The sequence below is a fragment of the Symphodus melops genome (assembly GCF_947650265.1).
Source record: "Symphodus melops genome assembly, chromosome: 10".
NCBI lineage: Eukaryota > Metazoa > Chordata > Actinopteri > Labriformes > Labridae > Symphodus > Symphodus melops.
The window spans coordinates 5,553,894-5,568,513 of record NC_136700.1 but is presented as its reverse complement, the minus strand read 5'-3'; the positions used below and the strand labels follow the sequence as shown (position 1 = coordinate 5,568,513).

General features: G+C 39.3%; 2 protein-coding genes across 2 annotated transcripts in view; both read right to left on the bottom strand.

The window, feature by feature from the left end:
- robo2 (roundabout, axon guidance receptor, homolog 2) overlaps nt 1–3,482 on the bottom strand; it is a 284,885-nt gene extending 281,403 nt beyond the window's left edge. The window contains exons 1-2 of the mRNA XM_079354779.1: nt 2,474–3,482; nt 1,032–1,101 (exon numbers count right to left, since the gene is read on the bottom strand). The gene's annotated coding sequence lies outside the window, so the exon portion shown is untranslated. The remainder of the gene's footprint in view (nt 1–1,031; nt 1,102–2,473) is intronic.
- A 2,032-nt stretch (nt 3,483–5,514) lies between these two features.
- Nucleotides 5,515–14,214, bottom strand: LOC306830119 (protein sel-1 homolog 3). Its single transcript, XM_079353383.1, has 29 exons — nt 14,140–14,214; nt 13,633–13,694; nt 13,399–13,531; nt 13,173–13,308; nt 12,917–13,054; nt 12,387–12,592; nt 12,100–12,285; nt 11,202–11,676; nt 10,866–10,992; nt 10,664–10,785; nt 10,438–10,553; nt 10,289–10,350; nt 10,047–10,179; nt 9,835–9,970; nt 9,572–9,709; nt 8,993–9,198; nt 8,722–8,901; nt 8,485–8,604; nt 8,085–8,225; nt 7,903–7,965; nt 7,610–7,783; nt 7,389–7,516; nt 7,217–7,300; nt 7,044–7,134; nt 6,855–6,942; nt 6,645–6,754; nt 6,417–6,544; nt 6,207–6,309; nt 5,515–5,866 (listed from the first exon to the last, which is right to left on the bottom strand). The coding sequence occupies exons 2-29, from the start codon at nt 13,680–13,682 to the stop codon at nt 5,777–5,779; spliced, it is 3,864 nt and encodes a 1,287-aa protein (XP_079209509.1). The 5' UTR covers nt 13,683–13,694; nt 14,140–14,214; the 3' UTR covers nt 5,515–5,776.
- Nucleotides 14,215–14,620: the final 406 nt, after the last annotated feature.

Sequence of the window (14,620 nt, the reverse complement as noted above, 5' to 3'; positions counted from 1 at the left end):
TTCACTTTACCATTTAAGACTGCGCTACTTGCACTCATGTTGAACTATACACATGGGGTGACAGGTTGTCACTGGGTTATCTGAAGTACTTCATCCTTATTTAATTCATAACGTAATTCAAAACATCTAATTGACTTGCTTATTGTTTTAGTTTTATTTAATTTGTCTTTAAGCAGTTTTAAACTTCTGTGTGTTTTCTGTACCCTCATTATTGAACCTGGACTAAAAAAAAAAAAAGTCCTCATCCTCTTTACTCAAGTCTCCTTATTGGATCTAGTTATTCTGACTGATGCCCATGATGACGCCCCTTTCCTAAGAACCTCCGTATTAACATTGATAGAGCAGAGGGTTTTTTGTTTTTTTTTACAAGAAAATCCTTCAGTATTGAAAATGCACTGTTTATCATGGCCACATTAATTGCAGAATATTGATGTAAAACATTCAGCAGTTCTATTCAAACAACCTGCAAATACCACCATCTATATCACAACCATTGTTTAGCCAACATTTAATGAGAGAAATGACATTGTTTTGATTTCGCAAGAGCACTGAAGTCAGGAGTGTAGGCTGTCAGAGCAATGCGCAGAAAGTGTTGAAGATGCTGGGCAGTGAGTGATGCAAGGGTAGTCTTAATGGCATTCATGTGTGAAAATGAGAATTCACATTAAGTTGAGCCAAACAGAGTAAGGATGAAAAGCGCCAGACTCCTTGAATGAGGGAATTTGTCCGTGTTTACTGCGTGAGTCCAGAACTTTTTGAAAACCTGTCATCAGATGACCTTCACAGGTCATTGAGCATTTTGCCTGGACATAGATCAGCAAAAAAAAGACATTTAATGGATTTAATGGTTTCTTTTAATTCACCAATTCAGCACACAGGAAACTTTGTTGAATCAAGCAATGTAATGAATAATCGCCTCTCTCTCTAAACAGGAGATTTTTTAATTTGTTTTGTTTTTTAATAATAAAATGTTATCAGTCGTCTGGCTTCCAAAGGAATTAATCCAAGTAGATTCTCCCGAAAACATTCACCTTCATAGCAAGGTTGTAAGTCATGACATGCAGGCAGCTACAATATCCTCTGGTGGCGAACATCAGACCCCTGCGGGAAAACGTTGTCAAAGTTAGCATGGGTCGTTTTAAAAGTCGTTTTCTCAAGTTATTCCTTGCACAACGATAAGCACTCGTTGCGTAATAAACACACGGGCCTCGGAGAGACAAAAATAGATATACGAGGTTAAAGTAAAAAGGAGAAAGAGAAGAGATAGGAGGGACAATCCGAACGCATCACAGGATATGACACCAGGAAGAGACATAGCCTACATCAGGAAAAAAAAATCGGTCCCTCTGTCTCTTGGTCATATGGATATCATACATGTCGTCAATTAAGATTTACAGTGATAGCCCACCTAATTTTTTAAGGGTAAAATAAGAGGTCCACTGAAATGACAATGCGGCTGGACCTGGCCCCAGGGCCGCTAATTGAATAGCCCTTATATATTTAGATGAAAATGCAAGGTAATCATATATGTGTATTGTTTAGTAAGTCATCAAGTTGAGTCTTTTATAAAACAACTTATCGTACTGCTCTTTAAGCTTCTTAATTGCAACAGCATTACATTTTTCTTTATTGGCTGTAACAGGAAATATACGGGTGTCATTGAATTTCAGCAGGAACGAATTGGTTGGTTGGGTGGTTAGATTTTTATTTTTATATTTATCAATGGGCTAAAAAACCCATTTTGATCATTTAAGTGTTGTAACTTTCTAAACAAGTTTTCTGAGAAGTATGGAGAGTGATATAGAGATAGACCTTCATCGTCCTCTATTATTTACAGAGATTGCTCTTGATCCTACCAGCAGGTTGCAACTTGTCTTCATATGATACCTTTTCAATCTCTGTCATCTCCTTCACCTGTGTCAGACAAATAAAAACTCCTATTTCTCAATAAACGTACAAACTCTTATACAACTGTCATTGTAAGTACTGAGAGATTAGAGTGCATTTGTTCTAATAATCTAGTGTATAGTTTCTAATTTAAAAAATGGTCAGGGCTGCTATAGAGACCCATCCTTCTGCAGGCAGTTTGGATTATTTATGAGTTATACGCTCACAGCAGAATATTAACCAAAGTTGAACACCATTTACAAAACAAAGTGAATGTTCACTGGGAAAACACAGGACAAATTATATCTGCCAACATATGTTTCATCTATGTAATGTGCAAATCAAATGTAATACAAATACAGGAAGTTACAATTACTTTAAACCAACACTTTGATGTTTTATTACATTATTAAAATACTTGATTCTGAACACACACACAACAGCCTGAAATAGCATGCATGTCTTTAGGGTTGCATTAAAACACTTTTAATGTTCTTATACTAAAAAGTCCTTATCTGATCCGATCTAGACAGAGGATTACATAACATCTCCATCATCACTCAAAAACAAAATTCTCACATAGTACCTGCACTGTATCTGCACATCCGTGTCTTGTTCCTGCTTTTTATCCCGAGAACAAGTCATGCTCCGACTGCTGCCCAGGTGACTTTCTTCTCTTTACCTCTGCTGTAAACTCACAACTGGCACAGCTCTCTTCCCTTTCTCCAGCCAAGTAGTCCATCTGCACAGACAGAGGGAGGGAAAACCAGGGGGAGAGGGAAAAAAAGAAAATCAGGGGAACCAATGGACGGGGATGAGAATAAAAGAAAGAGAGACAAATTGCTTGGATAATGTGCATTGTCAGGAGCTGTATTCTTTGTATGCCAGTGTGCAATGAGCAAAAATCGCAGAGTTAAACTAATTTGATTTCACATTCCCTTGGTTTCCTTTTCTATTCATCTGTTGGCATTTCAGCTTTTGAGCTTTGAATCACAAGCATGCCTTATGTGCACTTAAATCGCAACGTATGTAGGATCTTATTGAAGCACCAGAAGGCATGCCATATTGCCTTTCATTGCACAGAGCAACTCAAAGTATTTTAAATGTATTAGAAGATAGAAAGTACGGATGACAAACTTCTCTTTTTTATAAAAAGGTCTATATTTGCTGCATTAAATAAATAAACAATGAGAAGTAGAAAATAAGCTCTGGTGGCTCATCTGTGATAGAAATTCTATCTCAGCCTAACGTCCAGTCAACCAAACGATTGCCTGAAAGCTGGAACAAAGGCGGATTTTAGGCCTACTGACAAACCGCTACACCACAACCGCCTGTCAATCAGGTCAGCCTAACTGCATAACTTGTATGATTCATAAAATCAAAACATGTTTTTTTAAAAATTCAGCCCCCGTACAGCGTATGCCCATGAGAACAATAACTAAGCAGACATTTATCGATTTCAAAACCAGACTGTACATTTTAATTTCTGCTTCAAGTGGACGCTTTAAAAATGAAACCAATGCAGAAGTGCCGAAAACTGCAGTTCTTTAACACCGGGGGTTGCCACTTGAACAATATAGAGAAGAAAAAAACAGTATGGAAAATGTATTCTAATCATATATGTCTCATGTTCATGCTAAGTTGGGTTCTCAATTTCATCATTTTAAACTAATGCTATTGCACTGTTAGCACAGATTTGGCCTAAAGTGTAAATGCTTACAATATGCAAATTGCATGATAATTTGACAGACCATTTCTGCAATATTTGTTGTGCAATTCAGATATTTAAAATTAGAGCGCATGTCAGTAAGGTGTTAAGAGAATTTCAGCACTTTCTGTAATGACACCACCCCCCTTGACAACAGTAAGGTCACAGCAGCACAGAGCTCAGCTAGATACCCCTTACAATGTAGCAACTTCCATACAAAAAATAAGCTGACAGAGCAACTTGAACCTACAGCTGAAGGACACACACTGCTGTCCAAAAGGTACATTAGTCATATGCCAGTGTCACCTTTGAACAAATGCAAGCTCTAATTATAGTCACTGTACCTTCAAGTGTGTAATACACATAACCATAATAATGCACACACATTACATGCACAAAAAAATTATGCTCATGGATCCCTTAATGCTTACTTATTGTGACTATGGTATGCAAATTGATCCAATAAATGCAAACACTCAGGCTTTAAGGGGTGTTGGCACTTTGTTACAAGGAAGCTGAAATGCCAAGAACAGACGTAAAAAAAAAAAAAAATACTTTATATTAGAGAAGTTAAAAAAAAAACTGTAAAAGGGTTTGTGTGAAGTAATAGTTCAGCAAATAGAGATTTCGGTAGTAAATTAAGTTACTGCACTGCCGTCCTTCTGACATGAGCACTGCTTCTATACCGATGTGGAGACACTCTGATCGGTTAAGATCGCTGCAGGTGTCTAATAAAAGAATAAATGCTACCCATAATAACTGTGTTCCAATTATTTGGAAAACTGACTTTAAGGTATCCTTTTTCCCCCCCACACTTAAACTCTCATGTCAACACCTGAAGCTGGTCTAAGAAACTAGCAACATAAACGACACTGGAGACAGTACAGCAGAGGAAAAGTCACATGATTGTGATGGGCCCGAATGTGACTTAAATTCTAATTTTACTGGTGGGCCCATATTTCTCTTGGTCATATGTAGAGGAGATTTGAGGCTGCCCAAGAGTTTAACCCACCTCGTTTACCATGAATTCTCTTTCTGAGCAGCTGGGCCAGAAATAAACATTACGTTTTTAAAAGCCTGAGTGGCTGTAGCGTTTTTTTGGTTGCCAAGTTGGTGTCAAAAAATGATTCTGAGACAGGTTTTGTCACGACTGCCAGGCAGCAAACAGGAAGGAGGACCCAATTGCAGATAAATAAGATTTATTTTAACTAAAAAAGGCAAAACAACAACTTACTTAATAAATCCAAAACGAGGAACAGAGTGTATCCAAAAAATACAAAATACAAAAACCACAAGGAGCAAAGAGACAAACCATGTCAAAAGACACCAACAAACTGCACCAACAAAAGACATAAGACAATGATCCGACAAGAGACTCAGGGAAAACACAGAGACTAAAAAGACATGGGGTAATCAGACGCAGGTGAGACTAACGAGACAGGTGAGGACAATCAGGGTAATCAGACAGGAGGGAAGAACACAAGTACAAAGTAAAACTCAACACTGACAACACAACCAAAACCAGATATACAAAATAAAACAGGAAACACCAAAGACTAGACTTAAAACACAAGACAGGAAATAAACTAACAGGCAACATAGGAGGACACAGGGAAACACACTCAAGATTAAAGTAAACACAAGACTATGAAACATTAAAGCACACAAGGGAAACAATCAACACTGTAAACATATAACACTAAGAACAGAATGAAAACTAAAACAAGATGAAACAGAACCAAACCATGACAGGTTTTTGAACTCTCTACGGTTTAACTGAGAAAACAAAAGTGATTGCAACAATTAGATCAACAATTGTAAAGGCTAAAGATTGTTGTGCAGTTTGTTTGAAAAACCTGACGTCAGATAGTTTTCTCAAATGATTTATTAATTAATAAGTTGCACTCAGAGACAAAAGAAAAGCAAGAAGCAACATCTTTAATCTACAACAGTTTCCTTTAACTCATTATATTTTTGTTGCACTCTTCCAAGCTCAATCAAGTCCCTTTTTTCCACAAAAAGTTTTTAACAGTAGGAACCAAAAACAGTCACATTTGTTTCTTTACAATGATCCCTGACTAAATGTAAAATTCACACCAAATATTTGTGTGTTGTGAATGTGCAGGCAGACAATGAGTCCTTCAAGTTGTTGCTCTGAGGATCATGATGTGGGTCTTGGCTCTAGTTAAGGGACGGCACAGCTCTCCTGATTACAATGGGAACAATTAGAAATATTGTTGAAGCTGTAAGAATGGCAACTGCAGTGGAAACCTGTGGGAAATAACAAAAACAGAAACGTCAGCCAGATTTTCTGAGATCCCTGATGCAGTAAGCCAGTGGGTTGATGGGAAATAAATATTTACATTTACTCAGGTCATTTACTTTCATAGAATTTTGAGATATATTTGTATTTCACTCGAGCATTTCTTTTTCATTCTAGACTCAAAGGCAGTTATTGTAGTACTGAAGTAAATGATCTGTAAGCATCATTGAGAAGTGTCTTCACCATTACTGTTTTTTTCCCCCAATGTTAATCATACAAAGAAGAATGAATTAAATGATAAAATATGAAGAGTCATTTTGCTTCTGATCACATTTGTAGTGCACAAACCTTAATAGCAGTGTTATAGTCCTTTTGAAACGACTGAATGTACACACTGTAGAGGGCAAGGCTGCAAGGCAAGTATCCATCCTTCCCCTCCAAGTCTCTGCATCTATTGGAAGAAACGATTCAATTAATCTTTCCAACAGATTCACATCGCAGAGTCCCATTTAATGCACTGACACAGCTGTTTGATACACACATTCAGTTGTAACACACCTTTCGTACAAAGTACTTTGAAGCGAAATGCTGTCCTCCAGGTAGAGCTCGGAGAGGCCGAGTTTGATAAACACTGACAACGGCAGCCTGTAACCCTCAGCAACAAGGAGCCCAAGGTTGTACCATCCCTGCAGAGGAAGAGTGTGGCTTACACCCAGACTTATTCATAAGAGCAATTAAAAGACACAACAACAGCACACTGTAAACATTAATTTGAAAAAGTCTGACCTGTGGTTCCTGCCTTAAAGCTGCCAGTGTGTACACGTCTGCTGCAGAAAACAAGTCTTTGGCCATAACAGCTCCCCCCTTATACAACAGGTCACCCATCTTAATCAAGGCTGGATTTTAAACAGAGAAATAAGTCTGTGATATTAATATGTGATTTTTGCTCAAGAGTGTCCACATACAGTATTTAAGTCTCAAAGGATGGCTGTTTACCATACGGGTCAGGATTTTGACTTTGGATTGTGAGGTTGTAATATCTCCACATGCAGCTTGAAGCAAAACCAGGATTCAGAATATCTACCTAGAAGGACATACAGAGTAAAGAAATGTGTTGAAAAATGACAAGATTGAGCACAGCGGTCACAATATCCTGATAAAGCAGACAATGTGGGGATAACTCACTGTATTTTGTTCACAAAGATATGCCACATTGAATTGGGCAGGTGCATACCCGCACTCAGCAGCCATCAGGTAATATAACAGCGAGTTGAACCTGTTGGCAGGGCAAAACTGTTACAACTGCCATCAAGTGGGCTGATAGGGATCATGGAGACTGTAAATAGAGGAAAGATTACCTGTCACTCTTGAGATATGAATCCAAGGCTTTCCGCAAGATAGTGCCCAGGTATCCGTTGTGCTCAGCTGCCCACTTTACCCACCTGCAAGCAGTTTAAAAGACAATTCAGCAATGGCAAACGAGAAAACCGCAAGGGTAAAGTCAGGTCTATAAAAGGGAAGAATGCTAACAAAACTGCATCGGCTTGACGTCTGATGACACGGCCGGGTATCCCTGTTGTCCAAATCTCAGCTAGGAGAATCCCTCCTCTGATGTGCCCTCTTTCTGCAGACTTCAGGTAATACTTATAGGCCATATACTGTCAGAAAGACAAAATATTTTACTTCTCAATAGGCACCAAATGTGACAATGTACCCATACAGTCACAGGAAGCGCCACCACTTGAGCAAACCTCGTCTACAACTTTTCCAGGATAGAGACCCTGTGAGTACAGGACTCCAAGGTTTAAAGCAGCATCTGGAGACTCAAGGAGATCCGCCTGCTCCCATAGTTTCACTGCCTGCTCGTAGTTCTGCTCATGCTGCTCGTAGTACCAGGCCAGGGCATTCATTGCAGGAACAAAACCCTATGGGACACAACAGGGTAGGATGGTGGGTGGATGGTGCAAACTTTAAATCAGTCTTTGCAACTGTAACAGTTATGATAAAAAGTGAGTAAAAATGGGCTAATTTTACAATACAAAACCTTGTCCATTGCTTTCTTGAGGAAAGCAATTGCTTTTGGAATGTCCTTTTTGACCCCTTTTCCCTTTAATGAAACATACAAGCGTTTCATTAAATTCTTTATACTGATCCATTATACATTAAAAAGGATTTGTCTGTATGTTTGGATATACTTCTTTACGGTAAATCATTTATGATTCTGACCTGCAGCAGGACTATGCCATAATCATACATAGACACAGGATCCTCCAACCGGACAGCTCCTCTTTCATAGTGTCTCACAGCCTCCTGCATGTTTGGAGACACTCCCTGCTGACCCCAGAACAACATGCGAGCAATCGATTGCTATAAGACAGTCATGAGGAGGAGAAAAAAGTTATTTAATTACATATTTTGACTGGACCTGAAATGGTAAACAGGGTTTGAGTGTCTGGTGCTATTTTCTTTTACCCTAAAAGTTGTGACTTTAGATTGAAAACATTTAAACAAATGGCCAAAATATCCTAAAATATGTGGCATTTTTGTTTTTCGTTTCTAACTGACTGTCTAAGTTTGTGAATATGCTTGTAGTTTAGAAATGCAGAGATGTCAGTTCGGTGTGTACCTCTGCTTCAGCTGCTCCCCTGCGGGCCTGTAGTTTCAGCCACTGAAAGATGTGATGATCCTTATCCGTCTGGAGATTCAGCACCTCCTCATTGTTGAGATAAACCGCCTCAACAAAAGTCTGGAAAAAATAGAAATTTGAGTGGGAAAAGAAACATGTAAAAGGTATTATATACCATAATAAATTCATTTGTGCCTTTCCTTTGAAAGACACATCCAGCTATGATGCATGTGTTACCTGCTCTGGTGTGGGATCTTGACGGTCCAAAGCTGTCTGCTTAGCAATGTTTACATAATATGCATAGGCCAGATCTGGGTCTGCAGGGAGGCCATGGAGACCCTGGTGGTGCAGGTGCCCTAGATGCAGGAGTGCTAATCGATCATCCTTCTGGGCTGCCAGCAGGGCCAGGAGCCAAGACTGAACCAAACACACGAGCATCTCAGGATATAAACAATTAGATGTTCTCACAACTATAACTAACATCTATAACTCTTCAAGTAGCACACACCTTATAAGGCTGTTTCTTGACTCCCAATCCAGAGCTGTAGAGCACAGAAGCCACGTGCAGAGCTCGGTTATCAGCTAAGCAGCCGGCTTGGAGCAGCAGTGGTAAAATTCTGCTGATGGCTCCAGTTCTTCCTGCTCTGCCCAGCTTCTGAAGCGATAAGGAGTACAGTGCTCTGCCCACAGCTGCCAGACTCACTCCTCTTTCTCCTGCAAGTCAGGAAGTGCTTAACATTGAATAACACAAGTATCGTCTGTGAATAACTGGAAGAATAAGAACACGAGTGGTTTGCTCCATATAGACTCACATATAGGTCAACCAAACGTGTTCAAAGGACAATATTTATTTCTTGTTAAGATGCCAAAGATGTCAATTATTTAATTTTGGGGATCTGTGTCTACAATGGTAGGCCTTCATCAAGGTACTCTTTCTTTGTGTTAAACCATAAAGTGTGTACAATGTGTGAAGTATTAAGTTTTGGATATCATGACAAAGTAGGGTAATTATATTTATGTGACTTACAACCTCTGGATAATGTGTATCAATAATTGGCAAATCCATGTTGGGAAGTTTACTTCTCACCATGTTTAAAAGCCAATAACTTGGCCAATTTTGCGGCTTGTCTTCTGCGAGGGACAGCTTCCTCCCACAGCTCACATTGTGGGTTTGATGGATGTCTTTTCTGTCCCAACCACTTATGGAAAGGATCATAACAGGTTTCTAAAAGAAACGCAGAGTTAGTTTCTTTATACCTTCAGCAGTACTATAGAGAAGAGACTCTTAAGACTATTTCACATGTAGTCATTTCACCACCACCTAGTGGTTATATAGTGTATGCCAACTACCAGACTTTGTTCCCTGACTGGCCTGAAGAGAATATCCTCTGATCTTCACACTCATCTCCAGACACAAAGCTTGACATGTATGCAGCCAACCAGTCAGATTCACAGCTGTGATAACATCTGGAACCACAGCATCAGTCTGGAGAAATGATGACACTCAGATTAATTGAATAGTTGACCTGGACATTGACTGTCGTCAGGTGCGCTATATTTACCATTCTCCGAGGTAATACTCGGTTGCGGTGGTAAACCATTGGACCATAATAACCTTCCACACCTTTGACATATTTTCCTCCACCAATCACAAAATATTCTTCCGTGTCATCTAGTATGACATTATGCTTAAAGCTGCAACACACAGTGCTCACGTTTAGGACAGAAAGAATGCTTAATGCACTTTTTATTGATGATATCATCATAAATGGATTCTTTTATGTTGTCAGTATAGCAGACTTACAAATATTCTGAAGAATAATCCGTCCTCTGCTCCTGACCCATGCACATCATAGAGACAGTCACCTGAGATGCAGCGACAATGAACACGTTACTCCTTGTAAATACAATACGTCACTTTAATTATATTTCAGTCAACAGGAAAGTACTCACCCTGTTTAAGAGCACCACCATACTGATTTGGCACCATTCACTTAAAGGCACCTTGAATGGAGAGAGAAATGCAGATGATTCCTTTGACTCTCCACTCATCTGGATGTGAAGCTGACCTGCAGAAATCCGTCGGACACAGCTATGAACTCATGAAATATTGCAGTGTAGTTTCATTATGAGAGAATCAACAAAAGGAAAATCTTTTTTTTTCTTTTTTTAACTCCACCTGACTTTGTGAGGAACAGCGAAGGTGAGATATAGCTACGATGGGAGTCTAAATGATAAAACAATCCACACAACCTTTCCTGGCAGTGTCTGTTCACCAATATCCACAAAGAGAACGTGCACCTGACGAAACCAACAAAGAACACGTATCCTTAGTACTGCCTCTGTGAACCGCAAATAAGGTTATTTTAATATATATTTACCTTGGAGAAGAGATGGCTTTCGTACGTAAATTCTCCAGAACATCATTGCTATATGGAACCAGTGTCTTTGTAATGCCAAAGTTTTCTCCAGTTGAAGCAAAAACTGAAGATAACAAGAGTGCTGTCTCTGAATGACACAAATAGTATTGGGGTTAGAATTTGAACAACATCAGATTTCTCTTACTCTGTCCAAAAACCTATAAATACTTGAATGCTTTACAGACCAGTGCAGCGTGAATATTTCAAATCCAAAATTAGATTTTGAAGCAACACTATTTGTGACTTGAGGTGTGTTTTTTTTCAATGTACTGTTTTATTTAGACTTTCAAACCATACCTTGCTCGAAATCACATTGTTTCTTCAAAAAATGTTGAGTTAACTTCAGCATTTGCATGCTCCAGGAAATGCAAAGTTGATGCTGTTTCACAGGCTGTTCAAAGACAGGCACTGGCTCCAAAGTTGCCACGTTGTCAGCTGTAACAAACTCCTCAGTGTCATAAAATCCTGGGTATGTGACTGCTACTTCCAGCATACAACTCGTTATCCACGGGAAGTCAGGAACAATCCCATCAGCTTGATAAACCAACCAATCGGGCAGGTTCAGTCGAACGACCTCTATTTGAGGGTCATAGGGGTTGCAGCTCCAGTGGTTCAGTTGGACTATCTTAGTAGTGCCAGTTTCAAAAGTTACAATTAAATCCAGCTGAATTGTTGCATGTCCATTACAAAAGTAAGACACATACAGAATGTGGTGTGGCCGAGCCCTCGCTGGAGGATTCAGAAGTATCACCTCATCTAAGCCAAAGACCATCTGTATGATGAAGAGGACATGCACATACAGTAGCTGCTAATGACATCAGTTCAAACAGGGGAACACTTTTGATCATAGGAATCTGAAAACTAGAGACAGATTAAAAAGATCAGAAAATGTGTCACATATCAGCTCATATGCTGAGAAAAAGCCCACAGCGATTTCTTTCCGTATCTGCATTAGAATGACTGTGTCTGAAATAAAACACTTTTTCAAACAGTGTTCTTTGATATTTTGTGTGACTACTTTCCCTGATTTCATCATTCAAATTAGTATGCCAAATACTGTAACACTGTAGAAATAAAAGGGTTTATGTTTCCCTTACTTATAATTAACCCCCCAAGTCCCAATTTAGTCAAACACTGCTGAATTACTTAAAGAAAGAAAATACCAAAGTATCCAGTTATAGATGCATTGTGTTACCTGCTCTCGTGTGGGATTATGATGACCCAAACCTTTCTGCTTAGCAATGTTTGCATAATATGCATGGGCCATGCCTGTGTCTGCAGGGAGGCCATGGAGGGCCTGGTTGTGCAGGTGCCATTGCCCAAGATGCATTAGGGCAAATAGATCATCCTTCTGAACTGCCAGCAGGGCCAGGAGCCAAGACTGAACCAAACACAAGGGCATTAGAGGATATATACATACAAAAAGAATGGATTCCTACTCCTCAATAACAGTTTAACTATAACTCTTCAAGTAGCCCACACCTTATAAGGTTGTTTCTTGACTCCCAATCCAGAGCTGTAGAGCACAGAAGCCACGTGCAGAGCTCGGTTATCAGCTAAGCAGCCGGCTTGGAGCAGCAATGGTAAAATTCTGCTGATGGCTCCAGTTCTTCCTGCTCTGCCCAGCTTCTGAAGCGATAAGGAGTACAGTGCTCTGCCCACAGCTGCCAGACTCACTCCTCTTCCAACTGTAGGTGAGAAAGAAGACATGAAGTTCAAGACAAATAAGAACATATGATCAGTCGTCATGAGTGCAGTAATAGGTAGAGTAAGCAAACTAAATATTTACTCTGTAAAAGGTGAGTCATTTTGTGGAGCTGTTTACATTTGTTCAAATGTAATTTACATTTCAGTGAATATCCTATTTGAAAAATAGTATTTAAAATGATTATTTAATCAGGAAAGAAGGTTCTCTTTAACAGCATTATATCATTAATTTGCTCTTGTACTCCTCTAGATGTATATACTTTTTTTTAGTAAGATTTATCGTGTGCAGTTTTTTTTTTTCTCACCATGTTTGAAAGCCAAATATTTTGCCAGTTTTACAGCTTGTCTTCTCTGTGGGACAGTTTCCTCCAACAGTTCAAACAAGGGTTTTGACTTCTGTCTGTTTTTTGCCATCAACTCGAGGACAGCGTCAGGGCAGGTGTCTGAGAATAACAACAGAAGGTTTATTTTGCAGCACTGTGGAATGCACTCTTTTGGGAAACGTTGAGTTGAAGTATCTTTAGCGCCATCTAGTGGATATATAGAGTGCAAGCCAGCTACCGAGCTCTTCCCCTTGATTGGCATGAAGAGAATATCCTCTGATCTTCACACTCATCTCCAGACGAAATGCTTGACATGTATGCAGCCATCCAGTCAGATTCACAGCTCTGATAACATCTGGAAGAACAACTTCAGACTAGAGAAATACAAATTATTAGAACTGAATGAATTGAATATTCAATTCATTGACCTGTATATTCACTGTTGTCAGGTGCGCTATATTCACCATGCTCCAAGGTAATTCTCTGTTGCGGTGGTAAACCATTGGTCCATAATAACCTTCCACACCTTTTATGTATTTACATCCACCAATCACAAAATATCCGTCTGTGTCATCCAGCAGGATATTATTCCAAAAGCTGCAACACACAGTATTCATGTTGACAAAGAGTACTTTTTTTTTTATCAACGATATCATCATAAATTCAATTAAAAAAAATGTTGTCAATAGCAGACTTACATGTAATCTGCAGAATAATGTGTTCTCTGTCCCTCATCTATACACACCATGGAGATAGTCACCTGAGAACATGACCAAATTATTTTCATAATTATAATAATTAACTGACTGTACAGGGACGGGTCCAAGAAGATAGCCAGGGGTGGCATGGGGCGCAAAGAAATCTAATTGACCACCTCTGATGCCAAACCTAAAATTGTTCATTATAATTGGCTATTTGCTTGGTCAGAGGTGGAACTGGAAGACCAACTATTTGGACTGTGGACTGTGTTTCAACTGGCGGCTGAAGCCAATGCAGAAGTGCAACACACTACAGTTCTGCAAGAATCAACTTGGGTGGAGCTCCAAAATAAAAGAAATCCCTGTGGCTGCCACTCTGCAGTATGTGACGATTAAATTATAAAAAAAAAATAATAATAATTCTGATTCAAAGTGAACTGATTCAAACAATCCCGATCAAAAAGAAGTCTGGACACACACATCTCTCATCAAAAGTAGTCTATTCACCTTTCTTTGAAGCACCTTCACAATGATTTGGCACCACTCATTTAAAGGCACCTTGAATGGAGAGAGAAATGCAAATGATTCCCCTGACTCTCCATTCATCTGGATGTGAAGCTGGCCTGCACGAGGCAACAGTGAGAAGTTAATGTAAGTCTACATATCAGAATCAGAGGGGGAAATTCAGTAAATAATGTTGTGATATAGAAACACAAGAAGGTGAAGGATGAGAGAAAACAGTTTACATTTACCTGAATTTGTGAGGAACATTGTCGGTGTGGTGTAGTCCTGATTGGAGTCTACATGATAAAACAATCCACACATCCTCCCCTGGCAGTGTCTGGTCAACCATATCCACATAGAGAACATAAACCTGGCAAAAAAAAGGCCCATTTACCCTGAACACACCAGAACTAGAAGCTATAGGTTTCAGTTGGGTGTCATTTGTGCTGTCTTACCTTGAAGACGAAATGGTTTTCACACGCAA

Bases quoted from the DNA above. Each gene is read 5' to 3' on its own strand.
- LOC306830119 (XM_079353383.1), bottom strand. From the start codon at position 13,682: ATGGTGTGTATAGATGAGGGACAGAGAACACATTATTCTGCAGATTAC. The intron at 10,786-10,865 runs GTAAATATATAT...TGGTTTCGTCAG, and splicing joins AAAGCCATCTCTTCTCCAAG to GTGCACGTTCTCTTTGTGGA. The intron at 7,301-7,388 runs GTTAGCATTCTT...AACTGCTTGCAG, and splicing joins CGTCAAGCCGATGCAGTTTT to GTGGGTAAAGTGGGCAGCTG.